Source organism: Cajanus cajan, chromosome 1 (genome assembly GCF_000230855.2).
Source record: "Cajanus cajan strain Asha chromosome 1, NIPB_CcT2T_4, whole genome shotgun sequence".
Taxonomy (NCBI): Eukaryota; Viridiplantae; Streptophyta; class Magnoliopsida; order Fabales; family Fabaceae; genus Cajanus; species Cajanus cajan.
The window spans coordinates 87,479,411-87,496,086 of record NC_138517.1 but is presented as its reverse complement, the minus strand read 5'-3'; the positions used below and the strand labels follow the sequence as shown (position 1 = coordinate 87,496,086).

The window sequence follows — 16,676 nt, the reverse complement described above, 5'->3', positions numbered from 1 at the left end:
TATCGCCAAAACATTTTTTACACTAACATCCCTTTAAAGATGTAAATATTACACTACCCTCCCTTTTTATAAGCATTTTTTCCTTTAAAAAATTTAAACATATTACACTTTAACAAAAAATCTCTTAATTTACATATTTAATTATTATTTTAAATTATTATAAATTTTACTAAAATTAACTATATATCTTTAAAAAATATTTTCATTATTATTTTTACAAAATATTTTTAAAGCGACATATCAAAATAAAAATAATATATATATATATATATATATATATATATATATATATATAGAAAAGTATAATAAAATCAAATAGAGTGCTAATATATAATTTAATCAATATAGTTAATGTAATATTTTTATTATATAGTATTAATTATATATATATATATATATATATGTTAAATTAATACATTATTTAATTGATGTTACTAGTAAAATATTTAAATAATATATAAATAAATTATTTTTTTATGATAAAGTATTATTTATTATACTTAATTAATGTAAGCTAAAATATGTATATTAAATATTTATTAAATAAATATATTTATATTAAAAATTTATTAATAAATAAAATATAATTATTATAAAATTAAAAAATATATATATATATATATATATATATGTTAATTTATATTATATATATTGACGTATATATAAAAGTATAATATATAATTTAAATTATAGTTTTTATTTTATTTATTATTTTAATAAACTAATTTAAATTGAATTAAATATTTTACAATTTTTTATTCAATGAATGAATGACAATGAATTTAAAAATATTTTGAAATATATTTTAATTAAAATTATATTTTTTTATGAATAATTAAATTAAAAACATATTTTTAAAATAATTAAATTAAAAATATTTTTTGAAATCGTATAATGATAATTCTTTAATAATGTTAAATTAATATAATAAAAGAGTGATAATGTAATATTTCAAATTTTAAATGATAAAAATGTAATCTATTTTATATTTTATCATATGTAAGATGTATAATATAATATTTACATCTCAAGAAAGGAGAATATAATTTGTATTAATGATATTAGATTACATGAACTAATTGGAATGTAACACTCTTATCTCTTAGAAAAAAATTACTTTTAATTTTATACACAAGAAAACTCGAATACGAAACACTAATATATAAGTTACTTTTATTTTTATACACAAGAAGACTCGATACGAAACACTACCTAATATATAAGAGGAACAAATTCCTTCCCGATTAAGAAAAAAAAATAGTTGTTTAAAATTTTGTCAAATAAATTCGGAAGTGATCACATGAATGAGATTTTCTTCTAAAATTATTGGTATTAGTTTACCACGTTATGTCTAGCTATAAATTACTATAACATTTAATTTTTTTTGGAAAATTCTGAAAATGATTATTAATTGTTATTGAAACTAACTTTTGAATTTTGAAAGCATTAAAGGGACAAAGTTTACTTTTTAATGCTACTTTTGGAAAGTTCTATAAACTTTTTTTTTTTTAACTTTTTTTTTATTAGTTCTGAGTTTTTATTAAAACAAAATCACTTTTACCAAAATTCAAATTATGTCAATGATAACTTCTAGAAGTTTTCCCTATTCTCAATATATCCTTACTAGATATTTTGTCTTTAATTTAGTGATCAACGAAGATTGCTTAATAATTAAACCATGTATACTCACCACCATTTTAAAATATTTGTTAATGTAATGAAAACAATTTGTAGCTTTACTTATTTTTATTGTAATGAAAGCTAATTTAGTCATTTTTATAAAATGCTTTTTATTGTCATAAAAAAGAAATGAAAGAAATTATTAATAATAATAAAATTTTCATGATGCATTTAAACTAGTTCATTCTCACACATTATATATATATATATATATATATATATATATATATATATATATATATATATATATATATATAAAAGATCCACGTACTTCAAGAATAAATTTATCTCAATTCATTTCACTTAATAACTCATGTTCAATTTTAATACATAAATCAAGTTTACTAATTTTTGAAAAATTTATAAATTATTTGATACTCTATTTCATTAATTTAAATTGTTGGATAATCATAAAAATATTTTATACGTTGATTTGAATTAATGAAACAAAATATCAAATAATTTTTAAATTTTTTTAAAAATTTACAAACTTAATCTATGCATTAAAAACTTTTAATTCAATGATTGAATTGCTGAAATTTGATGTAAAACATTATGAATTATTGAGTGAAATAAATTTAGGTAAACTTACTTTTAAAGTAAGTGAATCCCTCCTCATATATACACATATACATTATTTTTAATTGAGTCTTTAAGATTTTTAATACTTGTGCAAAACATTTAAATATAGATAATTTTGGGTTTAATTATCCTTTTAGTTCTTATAATAATTTCATAAATTTTATATTTTAATTCTTATAATTAAAAACGTTTCATTTTAGTCCTTATGAATAATAACTTTTGTTATCTTTTAGTTCACATTTTGTCTAACTTAATAAAAATTAAAAGAGAAAGTTTATGTAATATATAAATTAAAAAATAAAGTTTATGCGATTATAAGAACTAAAATAAGAAAAATAGTGTATAAAGATCAAAATAAAAAAAAAGTATATAGAAATTAAAATATAAAATTTATAAAATTATAGAGATAAAAAATAATTAAACAATAATTTTATTATGGTAGGAATAATTTTATAAGACAATCCTCATTAATGCGCACACGCCAAGTTAAAAAAAAAAACTACTGCGATTACAAAGAAAAGAATGTAATAAACAGATGGAGTTGCTGGATCAATATTACTGAGATTGGATTGGTTGAAATCTAGTTAAAATTGGACTGGATTGACCAATTAATTTTGATCGGTTAAATTGGATATTGATGATCACATGAGTAGTCTATTGCATTATTTGAAAAGATCAATGATTCAAGACCTTGTAAATCAGAACTAAACAAAAAAAAAAAAAAAAAGACAGGTAAAATTATGAAAGGAACACCTTGATTCAGAAAGAAGGTGCATTCAGCATTTTGTGCACAAAGTTTATGTTGAGTATATTTCTACGTATGGTTTCAGGCTTTCAGCTCATAAGATATATTTTAATAAGTTTACATGTACACAGCATGATCATACACTCCACACAGCTGTAAATTATTAACAAATAGTAAGCATTGACTTATAAAAGTGAAAGGCATCAAAAAATCCAAAACAGAAGAAAAAAAAGGGACGCAGTGGTGGTGGTGGAATATTATTCGATTCTTTTCTTTAGCCTGAAGAAGAAGGCATATTAATTATTCCCTAACACACATGTCAACCTAGTTTTGACTTGGTTCCAACAAAACATTTTAGAACATTCCCTTCCTTTAGTTTCATTTTTTTTTTGGTTGGGATTCCGTGTGACTAACGTTTTGAAAGTTAATTTGACGTTATGATAGGAAGAAATTGAAGCCTTAACACACGCATATATTTTGTCCTTGTTTAGTTGTTGTCTTCCACAGAAAAAGGTTGCGGTTGTGAGTTGTGACGAAATCTGTGCACTCATGCCATACAACTGCTCGTGTCTGGTTTGCGACCAGTTGGCATATTTTTACTTGGCTTCCATCGATAATGATTTTGGTGGAGGCTCTCTCTGCTTTTAAATAATATTATTTATCCAAAATCTTGTTAATGAATTTGGTGGGGTGTAAGAAAACAGCAAAGATTATGTTGAGGAAAATATTATTATTTTAGACTCTCGTTTTCAATGGCAATACAATACAATATATTATTAGTCTTGTATTATTATGTTAGATTATGTTGGTTGAAAACAATGGGAAGAAGTTTTACAAGTCCATAGATAAGTCAATGCGGGGAAAATTCAAGAGATCGAAACATGTATATTTATAAACATATCATTTTATATGTTTGTGCATTTTTTTTACTTGATAATAATTACGACGAGTAAGATTTCTATAAAACCGTGCTATAAATAAATTAATTCTTATAAACTTACACCTGAATTTTCCATATCACTTGCCTACACTGTAGAAGCTGCATATAATCAATGTAAAAATTGTATTTCTATTTCACATCTATGTGGGATTAATATTAGTCTTAGAATTGCTATAAAACAAATTACTTTTATCGATGTTAAATGTTTCTCTTGCCCTAGTTAGGTAAATGTAAATCTTTATTTAACATCATAAATGATTTACAAATCACTTTCTGAAATTTAATTTCAAAAACGTGTTTAATACATTCAGACTTTAATTTTAAAAATGGTTAAAAATCACTTTAAAACTATAATTTTGGAATGTATTGAGGAACTTTTTAAAAATTTAATTTTAAAATATTTTTGTAAATTTATTGAAAAAGGAATTCAGGAAGTAATTTATAAATCACTTTTTAAAAAAATATTTTCAGAAAATATTTAATATTTAAAATTATAATTTAGAAAGATTAATTAAAAACCCTTTCAAAATTTCAGTTTCACAATATTTTAAACACTACTAAAAGTTGGTTAAATAATTATTTGTAAATTAATTTCCAAACTTTCATTCCAGAAGAGTTATAAATCACATCCAACTATAAATTTCAAAAAGGGATCTAAAATCTTTTTGAAATATATTAAACATTTTTCTTAAATTAAACTTTTGTAAGTAATTCCAAATCAAATCACTTTTGCAATAAAATCGTTAGAAAGTTGATTAAAAAATTCTAAAATTAAAGTTTTAAAAATGTTTAAACATTTTTGAAAATTTGATTTTAGAATTGTTGAATATTATTTTAGATTTAAGTTTTAAAAGTGATTTTTAAATAAATATATGGATTTAAATAAAGGTAATTTTAGAATAACAATTAAAACAATACAAGAATGGTGCAATTGTTATAAAAAAAAAGTGTGAGAAGTATCTCTCTATCAAAATTTGTGTATGAACACTTTGTGATGTGAAAAAGTGATTAATGATTTGTTAACTTAGGTAATATATAAAATCAGCACTACACCAAAATTAATTTTTTGTGACAATTAATTTATTATTTAGTGGCCATATAAATGACCATTATTTTTTTTACCAACATTTAAATAAAGGCTAGTATATCCAGTGTCACTAATACTATTACCGACATTTATATAAAATACTAATAAAATCTATTAAATTATTTTTTTAGTGGCAATTTTAGTAGCCATTTTAAAGGCTATTAAAAATTATTTTTTTCAATTGTCTCCTTTACTTTAAATAATTTATTCTTATAATTTCTTTTTCTAAATTTACAACTTATATACTTTTTTTTAATCTCTACTCGATGTGAGATTTGTAAGATGAGAGTTGTCTTGTATTTATATATTTTTTAATTGTCTTGTTTCTTAAGAAATATGAGATTTATAAGGTGAAAGTTGCTCTCTAATTGTTTTATAACACTATTGAATTTGGTAATAATGAGTGATATGATACCAATTTAGAATAGTGAATTAGGAATCAACCCTAGAAAATGAACCTGTAAGGTGATAGTTATTACTCACTTATATACTATTTAATTATCTTATCTCTAATTGATGTGAGACTTAAGTTTTTTCTAATAAATAATTGTCGCTAATAGTAAACTTTAGTGTAATATAAATACTTTTTAGTGACTACTATATATTAGCCATTAATATTTTTATATATGGTGACAATTAAATTAGCTATTAAATAATTGTTGTTAATAATAAATTTTGTTGTAGTGCAGAAGAAAGAAAAACTTAACACTTTACATTTATAGTCCTCTTACTTATATATTTTTTTTAGGAAAAATATATTTTAAATTTTATTATTTGCGGTGAAATGTGTTAAGATATATCAATTTTTATTATAATTTTTGTTCTCCTACTTAAAAAAATATAGATTTATTCCCTTTTATGGCGTTAGTGCAATTGCTGTTAGGACAAATGAAACCCATTGCCCCCCTCCCAGTATTTCATTAATGGTATATAATAATTTATTTCATTAATTTAATAGATTTTTTTATTGATGTAAAAAAGGAAAAGATTGAGGAATAAAGAACCCTAATTTGTCCCATTCTTCTTCTCGCGGAGTTGTCCTACAATTACATCCTATTCTCCTCAACGTGGGTAGGGTCTTTGAATTTTCTTCCTCATCTCTTTCCTTGTATCAGCAGGTGTAGGTGACATGATAACATTCTTCATTAAATTAAAATTTGTTCGTAGCCAGGAGTTGAACTTCAAAATTTGTAGCTTGTTCTTCACACCCAGGATGCTAGTTTGTGTGGATACGGGGAGAAGCTGTTGCTCACGGCCGTGGGAGAATGTTATGGAAATTAAGAAATTTGGAGGTGTAAGTTACTTTACACACAGAAATTAGTTCGAATCTACTACTATTCATTCCCAGCAACTACGTACTCGAATTCTTAATTTAGAGAGGAGAAACTAAAGTCACATGTTTCTTAAATTCAGAAGACCAAAATTATCAAAATGAAAATAAAAGGACCCTAACCACGTTTAACCAAATTACTTAAAACCTTACGTATAAGTTACTTAGTTAAATATAAACATCTACTAATATTTCATATGTAAACAAATTACTGATTTAACTTGTAATACGGAATCAAATTATATTACCAACAAATACATGTATGCATGTATAATTTGCTGATGTGAAAAGAATTTTTTATTATTATTTGTAAATAGTACAATAAATATGATGAGAAAAGAAACTCATGATTTTTTTTAAGTATTTTTCATACCAAAGCGTAAATAGCATATCTTGTATGAGTGTATGGATTTGTTAGCTTCTGCCTTGTTGGCCGGGAGCCCATTCAAACCTGGCAAAAAAGGCAATAGGCCCTAAAACCCTAAAGCCCATACATTTATATATACAACACTTCCCTATTTTCTTTTTTCTACGAATTTCAAAAGCAATAATTACTAGCTAGTTACACCTAAAATCAGATTTGCCTTCGTAACTTTTTCATCTTAATTTGTTGGAGTAACATGTTGTATGCTTTCCATTCAATATAGTCACAATAATCTCGTTGCCGTGGTGAATAAGGGATAAGTGAAAAGGGGGACAATTATCCTCTAAGAATTTTGTTCAAATATTTAAATTTAAAGAAAATGTTTAATTGTATGTTTTCAGAGCATAAAAAGAAACGGAAGAAAAAGTTCCACTTAATTGAGCGAAACTCATCGAGTGATATGGTTAGCCAAGGGAGTTTTTATTTTTATTTTTATTTTTATTTTTATTATGGGGTGCATTTTAAAATGGAAGTAAGGGGTAGTAACTGATAATCCTTTATTCCATACTATTGGGCAAGGATTTAAATTTTACCCATAGTATCCAACTAGTTGAAAAATGTACAATACTACTCGTATCATTGGGTTAATTAGTGGATGAAGGGCATGTAGAAGGCTCATTAACATTGCACTTGGTGGAAGGGGTTTAGGTTAGGAAATTCAAAATGTCAGTTACAATTCTTAATAATAGGATCATAATCGGGTAGGGTGGATACTGGTATTTTAATATCTCAATCTCTACCTCTATTTCAATATTTTATATTTATTTTCATTTTTATATTTGACAAGTATGAAATTTATGTCTTATTTTTATTATCATTAGATATCGAGTATATTCATACATGTTTTATACGTGCCTAGAAATTAGTTAAATATATTTACTTTTTGCAAAATATATATAAAAAAATAAAATTTTTAATATAGAGTAATAATTACAAATTACATTAATTAAGTTTTATTTGACATAAAATCAAAATAAAGAGAATTATATAAATATCAAGTAAATTCTAAAATAAATAAATTAAGTTTCTAAAAATTTAAAGTAGTGATATGGATGAGAACGAAGATGGAGACAAGTATAGGTATTGATACGAGTACAGAGTGGGTAAGTAAATATTCATCCCCACCCCTCTCTGTATCCTATTTAATAAATCAAGTATTACTTGTACCTGTACTTGTACTCGATCAAATTATGTATTCTCTGTAAGTAAGTTTGGATATTATCTATGAATACAAGTTTACTTATCATCCTTAATTCTTAATATAAACTACAAAAAAATTGTGCTAATTAAGAAAATTAGTTAATATTATTTAATTACATTAATTTTATTTTAAAAATAACTTAATGTCCTAAACTACCATTTCTTGAAATTTGATATCAAGAATAAAAATGATTATTAAAAATACTATATCAATTAAATGATGAGATATTTTGGAGATAGTAACATTAAATAAAATAAATTTAGCCGAGAGTTTTTTGTATTTAAAACTAATAAATATAAAGTTTTTTTTATACTAATATTCAAAACCGGAGTGAGTATATAAATAAAAGAGCATTAAAAAGAAATAGACAAGATAATGAATTTATAAAATAGGAGTCGTAAACTTCTTGAGTTCTAGGTAAAAATAAAAAATTATATTTATTAGTTCACTACTCTCCTTAAACTTGTATATAAATAAAAAAAATGTTTAAATTTATTTTGGACTCAAATAATAGTAAACTTTAATTAAGTCAATTTTATTTAATATTTTTAATAAAAGTAAGAATTTTTTTATTATTATTGAAAAGTGGCACCGAAAATCTTCTTCATAAATACTTGATCTTTGAGTTCTTATTTGGCAATTTGCTTCATCTGTATTTTTCTAAATATTTCTGTTTACATTTTTTTAATCATACTACATATAGTATTTATCACTTTTTTTTCTCTATTTGTTTTTTCTATCTCTCTTCTCCCTCCTCCCAATTACCCCCAAAATTAACGGGCTGGAAGGCACACAATTTTTCTGGATCTATCATTATTTGAAATATAATATGATAAGAAAAGAAGATGGAAATTGAAAGAGTAATTAATGACAGATATTAGCTGAGAATGTAAAAGTAAAGGTGGGAGAATATCGAAATTGCTGTTATATACCATATATAACTTGATTTGAAATATCGACGAAATGTCCCCTCTCACCATAGGACAGCATGATTCCAAACCCTGCTTAAGTTCCTATAGTGTGTAAGAGATTTGCTAGATTCCCTAGGTCATCCTACAGTTACGTACCATTTCAGCATGCTCATTTGTTTTCGGTGTGAAGTAGGTGCTCATTGTTTTCAATGTGAAGTATCTCAAAAGATACATATATGGATAAAATAAAAGCAGCAATATTCTGTGCATGGACCAAAGTTTCTTAGAACACGGTTAAATTGAACACATAAGCACCAAACCACCGACATACATTAATCACCTAAAACCAAGTAAATAATCCCCCCTCTCTTCTATACCGTTATACCCAATATATATTCCCATTCTCCCTATCCAAGATAAGATCATCACAAATTAAGAAAAATGAAACCAATATTAGTTCCTTTCTACGTAAATCCCCTACCCCCACCAATCTAATCACGCTAGTACATTACAAAATAAGAAAGAAATTAAAGATATGTCATATTGCATATATACATAATAAAAAGAAAGACCAACTTACTCACAATGGAGAAGTTCAATTCACCATAGAGCTAGAACACCAGTACTGCACAGATAGGAGCATAGCAGCCACTGTGAGACGATGAGAGAAGAGGATCCGAGGTTCCTCTCAGAGCAACATATGCAATTCTTTTCCCAACCTTGACATATAAAACTAACAGGCTGAAGAGTAATTATATATATTTTGCAGGATGCATCTGACATGATCGCTCCGATCCAAACTCCTCTCACCTTTAGCTTTCCCATTTTCTTACAAGTATCACGTTTCCTCCTTTTTCAATAAATTTTGATGTAATTAATTAAGTAAACTAAACCCATTTTGCCCCAAAAGAAAAAAAAGAAAAAAGTAGAAGTAACAAGTAACAAGACAGAAGGGGGAGACAAACTTGAAAACCATGCTTCTTCATTCGATTGGATTGTATTTTCTAGATCAGAGAAGTGACTGAGGAACCAATATTAGCAGCTTGATCATTCCAAACACCCACTGTGTTATTCCAATAAAGCGAGGGATCGTACAAACCCACATGCTGGATCTGGTTTTGGCAAGCACCATTATTCCACTCCAACCTGTTGCTTTGTCCTAATTCTACTTTCACATCTTTTAAAGCCACCATCCCTGCCTCACTGCTATGAATATGATCACTTCTCATTTGCATCTGCTCTAGTGGGGTTAAGCCCAAGCCCTGCTGAAAAGTGTTGCTTTCAAGACCATCTTTCAATCCACCACTCATGAACTTCTGTTGCAGCAACAAAGAAGGCATAGATGGAGTAGTGGCAGTAGAACTTGAAGTAGAAGAACCAAAGATGGAATTATAACTTGAAAGAAGCGTATTATTTGAACCAAACCCGTTTCGGTAACCGTTATTATTATCACTAGCTTCATTGGACACAACCCCGGATGAAAAACCTAATCCAAGGGCGTCATTGAGCTGAAGATCAAACCCGGAACTTGAGATCCTAGAACCAAACCTAGGGAATAATGGAAGATTCACATTGACATCGCTAGAGCTACTTGGTAAGCCATAAAACAAAGGGTTGATATGGTTTGAGGTTGAAGCAGTGTCGATCTGGGGTTGTGAAGTAGCAGTGGGAGCAGAAGAAGAAGACGAATTAGAAGCAGTGTCAATGGCAGCAGCAGCAGCAGAAGAAGGGTTTGTTATTGGACGCTTGACACGCTTGTTTTTTCTGCAGCCTCCACCAACAGGAACGTTTCTGAGGGTTCCACCTCTTGTCCAATAGCGCTTGCAGGCTTTGCAGTAGTGTCTTGGCTGAGACAAACTGTAGTTGTTGTAGTAGCAGAACTTGGTGTTTGATGAGTCACAACGAGGGCACTTGAGGGCTTGTTGTTGTTGCTGCTGCAGAATTTCTTGACCCCGTTTTTCCATTACCTTATTATTATTATTATTATTACTTCCACCTGATGAACCCATCAAGACCTTGTGATCATCCACCTAAATGAAAAATAATCAGACGCTTAGTAGAATGAAATATGAAGGGATTGAAGGGAATAAGAAAAGGAAGATCCAGTTTAAGGAGGTGTTGTATCTAGGGTAATGTAACAACTAACAACATAGTGTAGATATTCTCTTCCAAATGCAAAGCAACAAAATTGCACTGGTCATGTATTTGTCTAGTTAGTGTGTGTGTGTGAGTAGAGAGAGAGAGAGAAAAGTGAACCTGTGGCCATTGGTTGGTCGTTGGAGGGATTAATACCATTTTCGCAGAGTTATCCGACATTTTGCTCTCTCCAAGGAATCCTTGAAAACAAAGAGTAAACAAACAAAGAACAGAATTGAAGTGAGCCTCGTTTCAAGGTTTCAAATAGCAATGTTGTGCGAGTTTGAGTGAGAGACTGAAAATTTGAAGTTGTCAATCACCAAATAGCAAGATGACCTTAATTAATTAATTAACTACTGTAGGATAATATATATTAAGTTTTGGTTTTACTAACCATTGATATAAAAAAACATTTTTTATTAAAAATCTCAGGATGCAAGGATTAATAATACTAAATATTAATAATTATTTTCATTTCTAATTTTTCAATCCTTACCCTAACGGATAATCCTGAGCCAAAGTACTACTATAATTATATTATTTAATTTGCTTCGATGTAAAATGAAAAATCGTCTAGTTTCATCCCATGATGTAGTTTCACGTGACGATCGAGTTTTTTTTTTATAATTTTTTTTATTTTTATATAATATATATATATATATATATATGTATATATATATATATATTTTTTTTTTTGCTTTGTTTGTAAATCTCTCTTCTTTAGATTGTGTATACACTCATCTGGTAAACATTTTTTGGAGCAAGAAATTGGAATAATAAAAGACAAGTAATATGTTTATTGACACACAAATATATATACATCTTGTGAGCAAAAGAGAAAGGTAGTAAGTAAAGAAAGAAAAATGATATATGTAATATTAATCATTTTATTAAAATAGTAGTTGGGTGGGGAGGGATTGGAGTAATTAGAAGTACGAGGACTTAGATTCAATGCTCATTGCGATTATCTTTATAATATTTTCTGTCTTTACCAAAAAAAGAAATCATCTTATTAAAAAATAAAATAAAAATAAATTTAAGATGAATATAAAATTTAAGGTGTGAAAAAGATAAAATTAATAAAAAAAATTATAAGAAGGACATTCAAAATTTCAAGATAATAAAATTAATAGATGCCTGATTGACCGAAGCATGTTTTGCTTCTTAAGTGAAGTTTGGAATTTAAATATTATATAAAAAAATTACTAAAAACATATTTTATCATGATTGAAATTATATATATATTTATTCTATGTTTGATTTACGTAAATACCATGAGACAAAATAAAAAAAGATGAAAAAAAATTATAAAAGTCCAATTTTTTTGTTGCTCAATAAACTATGAGATAATTTTTTGTCCAAAATACAAAAAATACTTATTATATATCATAATTTTGTAGTAACATTATCCTGACTCTTACCATTATTATCTAACAATATTTTCACTATTATCTATTATTATTTTTGTTATTAACATGTTATTATCATTATCATTACTAATATTATTGTTATCATAATACTATTATCCTCATTAAGATAATGATAATTCATTATAATAATATATTAATATTAAAAAAATATTGTAATAAATTCAACATTATATCTATCAAATAATGTAGTGAACAAAATGTTTGTCCAATAATTTTAACATTTACTTGTACTTTTTTTTTTGTGTACACCTATAACATATAATATTTGTGTATACAATCAAATAAATAGAAAAATAAAACATATTATAAGCATATTGAGAAATAAAACCTTTTTCCCACAAAAGACAAAAACATTTATCCGACACCCTGAAATTTTTTTGTTATTTATTTAATTAAAATAAATAAAAATTACCTATTTCATTTTTATTTAAATTAATTAAAAAATATAGATAAAGTAATATAATAAAAAAATATAAATAAGAACAAATAAGGTAGAAGTATGTTGGAAGAGAAGTAGACAAATGTTTATGATCATTTTTCTTTGATTACGATAAATTTGTTTATGAAATATTGAATAAAAACTTATTAGTTATATAAGAATAACTAAAAAAATTAATGTTTTATTTTTAAATTATTATTTTTCTTTAAAATGTTAAATAATTTATAATTAATGTTTTTTTTCTAGAGATATCATATTGTCAAGAGTTAGAGATTCATTACTCAGAAGCTAAAATTAAGGTTTAATCTCTGAAAACATTTATTTATTTTTATAAATACAAATTAGTTCATGCATATATATACAAACTTAAAAGTAGAACCTATGATCGATTGCATATATTTAACAAAAATAGTTATATATGAATCACGTTAATTACTCTATGATCATACAGACTTGAAGATCCAGTACTAACCTCTCGTAACAATATTCTTTGTTACATACTTACCGAAACAATCTGTAATCACATTTGAGAACATGTTATCCATCGATTATTCCACGATGAGGGTTTTAAACTAGAATTATATTGGCTGGTGAGAATTCTTAATTGTTTTTAACGAAAGGGCATAAAACCGTTAATGGGGTGTCAGAGAAAGGGCGAGAGATGGAGGCTTGAGGTTGAGGTGCAGAATGATCATGTGGTGGCAGCTCATAAGGAAAAGGAATTAAAGTAAGATAAAGCAAAACACAGATGGGGAACAAATGGATTTTGTAGTCTCCCGAGGGATCTTCTACTTCCCATCATTATTCTTCACCATTTCACATCTATTTTATTCAACCTTTGTTTTGCTAATTATAATATTACAGTACTACATTAATTCTTGCTTTTGTTTGACACATAACTTATAAGATTCTATATTAATTACATAAATATGTCATCCATACAATCATTAAAAAAATAAGGACAACAAATGCATATCAACATTTACATGTACATATGTATTATGTGTATAAAATTCTAATATGAATGTAAGTTAATTTAAACACACATGTACAGATAAATTTAATCAAATTACATCATAATAATAATAATAATAATAATAATAATAATAATCTTGCTTTAAATGAAGGTATGAACTGAATTTGGAATATTGACAATGACTATTATAAATTTACTGACTGAGATCAATCAAGGTGGGCCATTATATAATTAAACAAGTTACTAGTATTATTATTGTTTCGATCAGAAGAAACAAATTTAGACGACTTAATCCATGTTTATCCATATCAAGTAACACTATCTTAATTTTAGGGAGGCTTAATTAACACTCTTCAAAAACCATTTTAAAATTTAGGCTTAAATACAGAAATTTTTTTTTCTGTGTTATATATTTAAATAAAATAATTAATAGTCGCAATAAGAACCATACCAAATAATAATAATAATAAGCTTAATAGTGAATAAAATAATAATAATAATCAGTTTTAAATTAATTTTGAAGAAAAATAAGCTTAATACTGAATAATTTTAAATAATAATAATAATAATCAGTTTTAAATTAATTTTGAAGAAAAATAAGCTTAATACTGAATAATTTTTTTAGGACAACCAATTTATTTTTATATAATTCATATAACTTGGATTTTATATGAATAAACAATAGATATACCAATATTATAAAATGTCTTGTACACCAATCACAAATCATCATAATTTTGTTGATTTTTATAATAATTATTTTAAAAATTATATGAAAATTGATTTCTATTTTAATTGATAATATAAAAACTTTATACTAATATTATATATTTAATTATTAAACAAATTTTACATATTGTTGTTTTGTTATGTTTAAAAATATCTTTATAGTAAAATCAAACTTCAACCATGATGAACATATAAACAAAACTATAAGTATTTTCTAGGATATATTGGATTAAGATTTTAAAGAGTTTTTTTAGTTATAAAAATTAAAAGTCCTACGAATTTTAAAAGACTTTGCAAAATTTTTATGACTTTTAAAACTTTGTAGGATTTTGCAAGATTTTAAATCAGGAATTTTTTTATACATTCAAATTTAAAGAGTGAAAGACAATTTTTTTTTTAATTTTTTAATTACTTTCAATTATTCACTCGTGAAGAAATATTTTTAATATTAAATTCTAAGATACCGCAATATTTTATATTAATTTCTTTTTTAAAAATATAAAAATTTCTAATTTCATAATATAAAAATTAAAAAAAAATTCATAGTAAAAAAAAGAAATAAAATAATTGTTGAGTTATAAAAGAAAGAATAACAATAACAAACTCAAGGGAGGAAGAGTGATCACAATTTTTGTACGGAGGGTTCTTCTCCCAACTAAAATTCATTATCATTTTATTCTACTCACAGAAACCTTAACTTAAATTCATCTTTATATATATATATATATATATATATATATGTTCTAATAAATCTAAATTGATTATAAGGTCTCGAAGATCTACAGTTCATTGTAGAGATTATGATATCAATTTCAGCTTTTACTTTTCCTTTTTCTTGACGTATGTTATAAAAAAATTACTACTTAAAAGTTGAAAATTCAAGCATTTTCTTTGTTATATATTTGAGGAACAAACTCAACTACATAAAGCAAAATAGAGTAAGTTAATTAAAGAGAATGAAGAGAAAAATAGAACAAGTCAATGATACTATCATTTTACGTACTAAAGTTTTACCAAATAAAGGAATGAAATGGGAACAGTAGTACAATATTATATATGAGCAGTGATGCATTATTATTAGTAGAGAAAAAAATAAAGAAGACAAGAGCATAAAAAGAAAGAAAAAAGATGAAAAACTCAATTGAAAATTCTTGAAACACTTGAAAAGTCACTTTAAAAAATCTTCCAAAATTTGATGGGTTTGGATGAAATTGTTTTATGAATTTGGTATTTATAGATACTACTAAAAATTCCTTCAAAATCTCTCTAATATAATAATCCTTTAAAATATCATTATATTTTTGAATACTAATAGATTATTTTTAACTTATAAAAAGTTTCAAATGAATACTAATAGATTTTAATGAACTCTTTAAAAAATTTTGAAAATCCAGATTAAATAATACTGAATTATTTTTAAGTGACAAATCTTGATTAAATACCAACAAAAATTTTTTACTTAAAAAAAATATTTTAAAATTTTATAAAATCCTAAACCAATATAGCCTTGTTAGGCGAATCTGGAAGACATTAACACGAGAAGGCTTAATCATTGTACCTATACCCAAAAATTAAAACAACGAATTGAAAGTTAACGGACACATCATTTGACAATTAATGCTGACTGAGTGGCGTGTTCGTTACAAACTTACAATATGAATACTTCAAGGACGAACTAAAAAAAATAAGAGACTATAACGTCAAGGTTGAGTGAGTGAGACTACTTACCTGCCAATAAAGAATGAGATTTTAATTAATTAATATTTTAAGCAATTTTATTTAGAAATCTCGTGTATTCTCTGTTGAGCATAATCATAGTTTTCTTTTTAAGAATTTCAATATTGATAACAATATTTCAACTAAAATTTTATGTATATTATTATAATTCATACTATTAAATTGATCTTAATGGTTTAAAAAAAAAATCCAACATAATTATATTGGAGTCAAATAAGATTATTATAATTGGTCTTTTTTTATTTATAAAATTAATGTATTTAAAATTAGTCATACTTGAACTTCTTCGCACTTAAGTACTTGAGATTGAGAAGTTGTGTATATTACAT

At 25.2% G+C, this 16,676-nt stretch overlaps 1 protein-coding gene across 2 annotated transcripts; it reads right to left on the bottom strand.

Annotated features, from left to right (window-relative positions):
* Positions 1–9,160: 9,160 nt before the first annotated feature.
* Positions 9,161–11,348, bottom strand: LOC109814566 (dof zinc finger protein DOF1.4). 2 transcript variants are annotated; one of them, XM_020379025.3, is made up of 2 exons: positions 11,157–11,348; positions 9,161–10,930 (listed from the first exon to the last, which is right to left on the bottom strand). In XM_020379025.3, the coding sequence occupies exons 1-2, from the start codon at positions 11,214–11,216 to the stop codon at positions 9,905–9,907; spliced, it is 1,086 nt and encodes a 361-aa protein (XP_020234614.2). In that variant the 5' UTR covers positions 11,217–11,348; the 3' UTR covers positions 9,161–9,904. The 2 variants fall into 2 exon arrangements, with proteins under 2 accessions (XP_020234614.2, XP_029130436.2); XM_029274603.2 differs by lacking the exon at positions 11,157–11,348 and adding an exon at positions 11,047–11,151.
* Between the last annotated feature and the right edge of the window lie 5,328 nt (positions 11,349–16,676).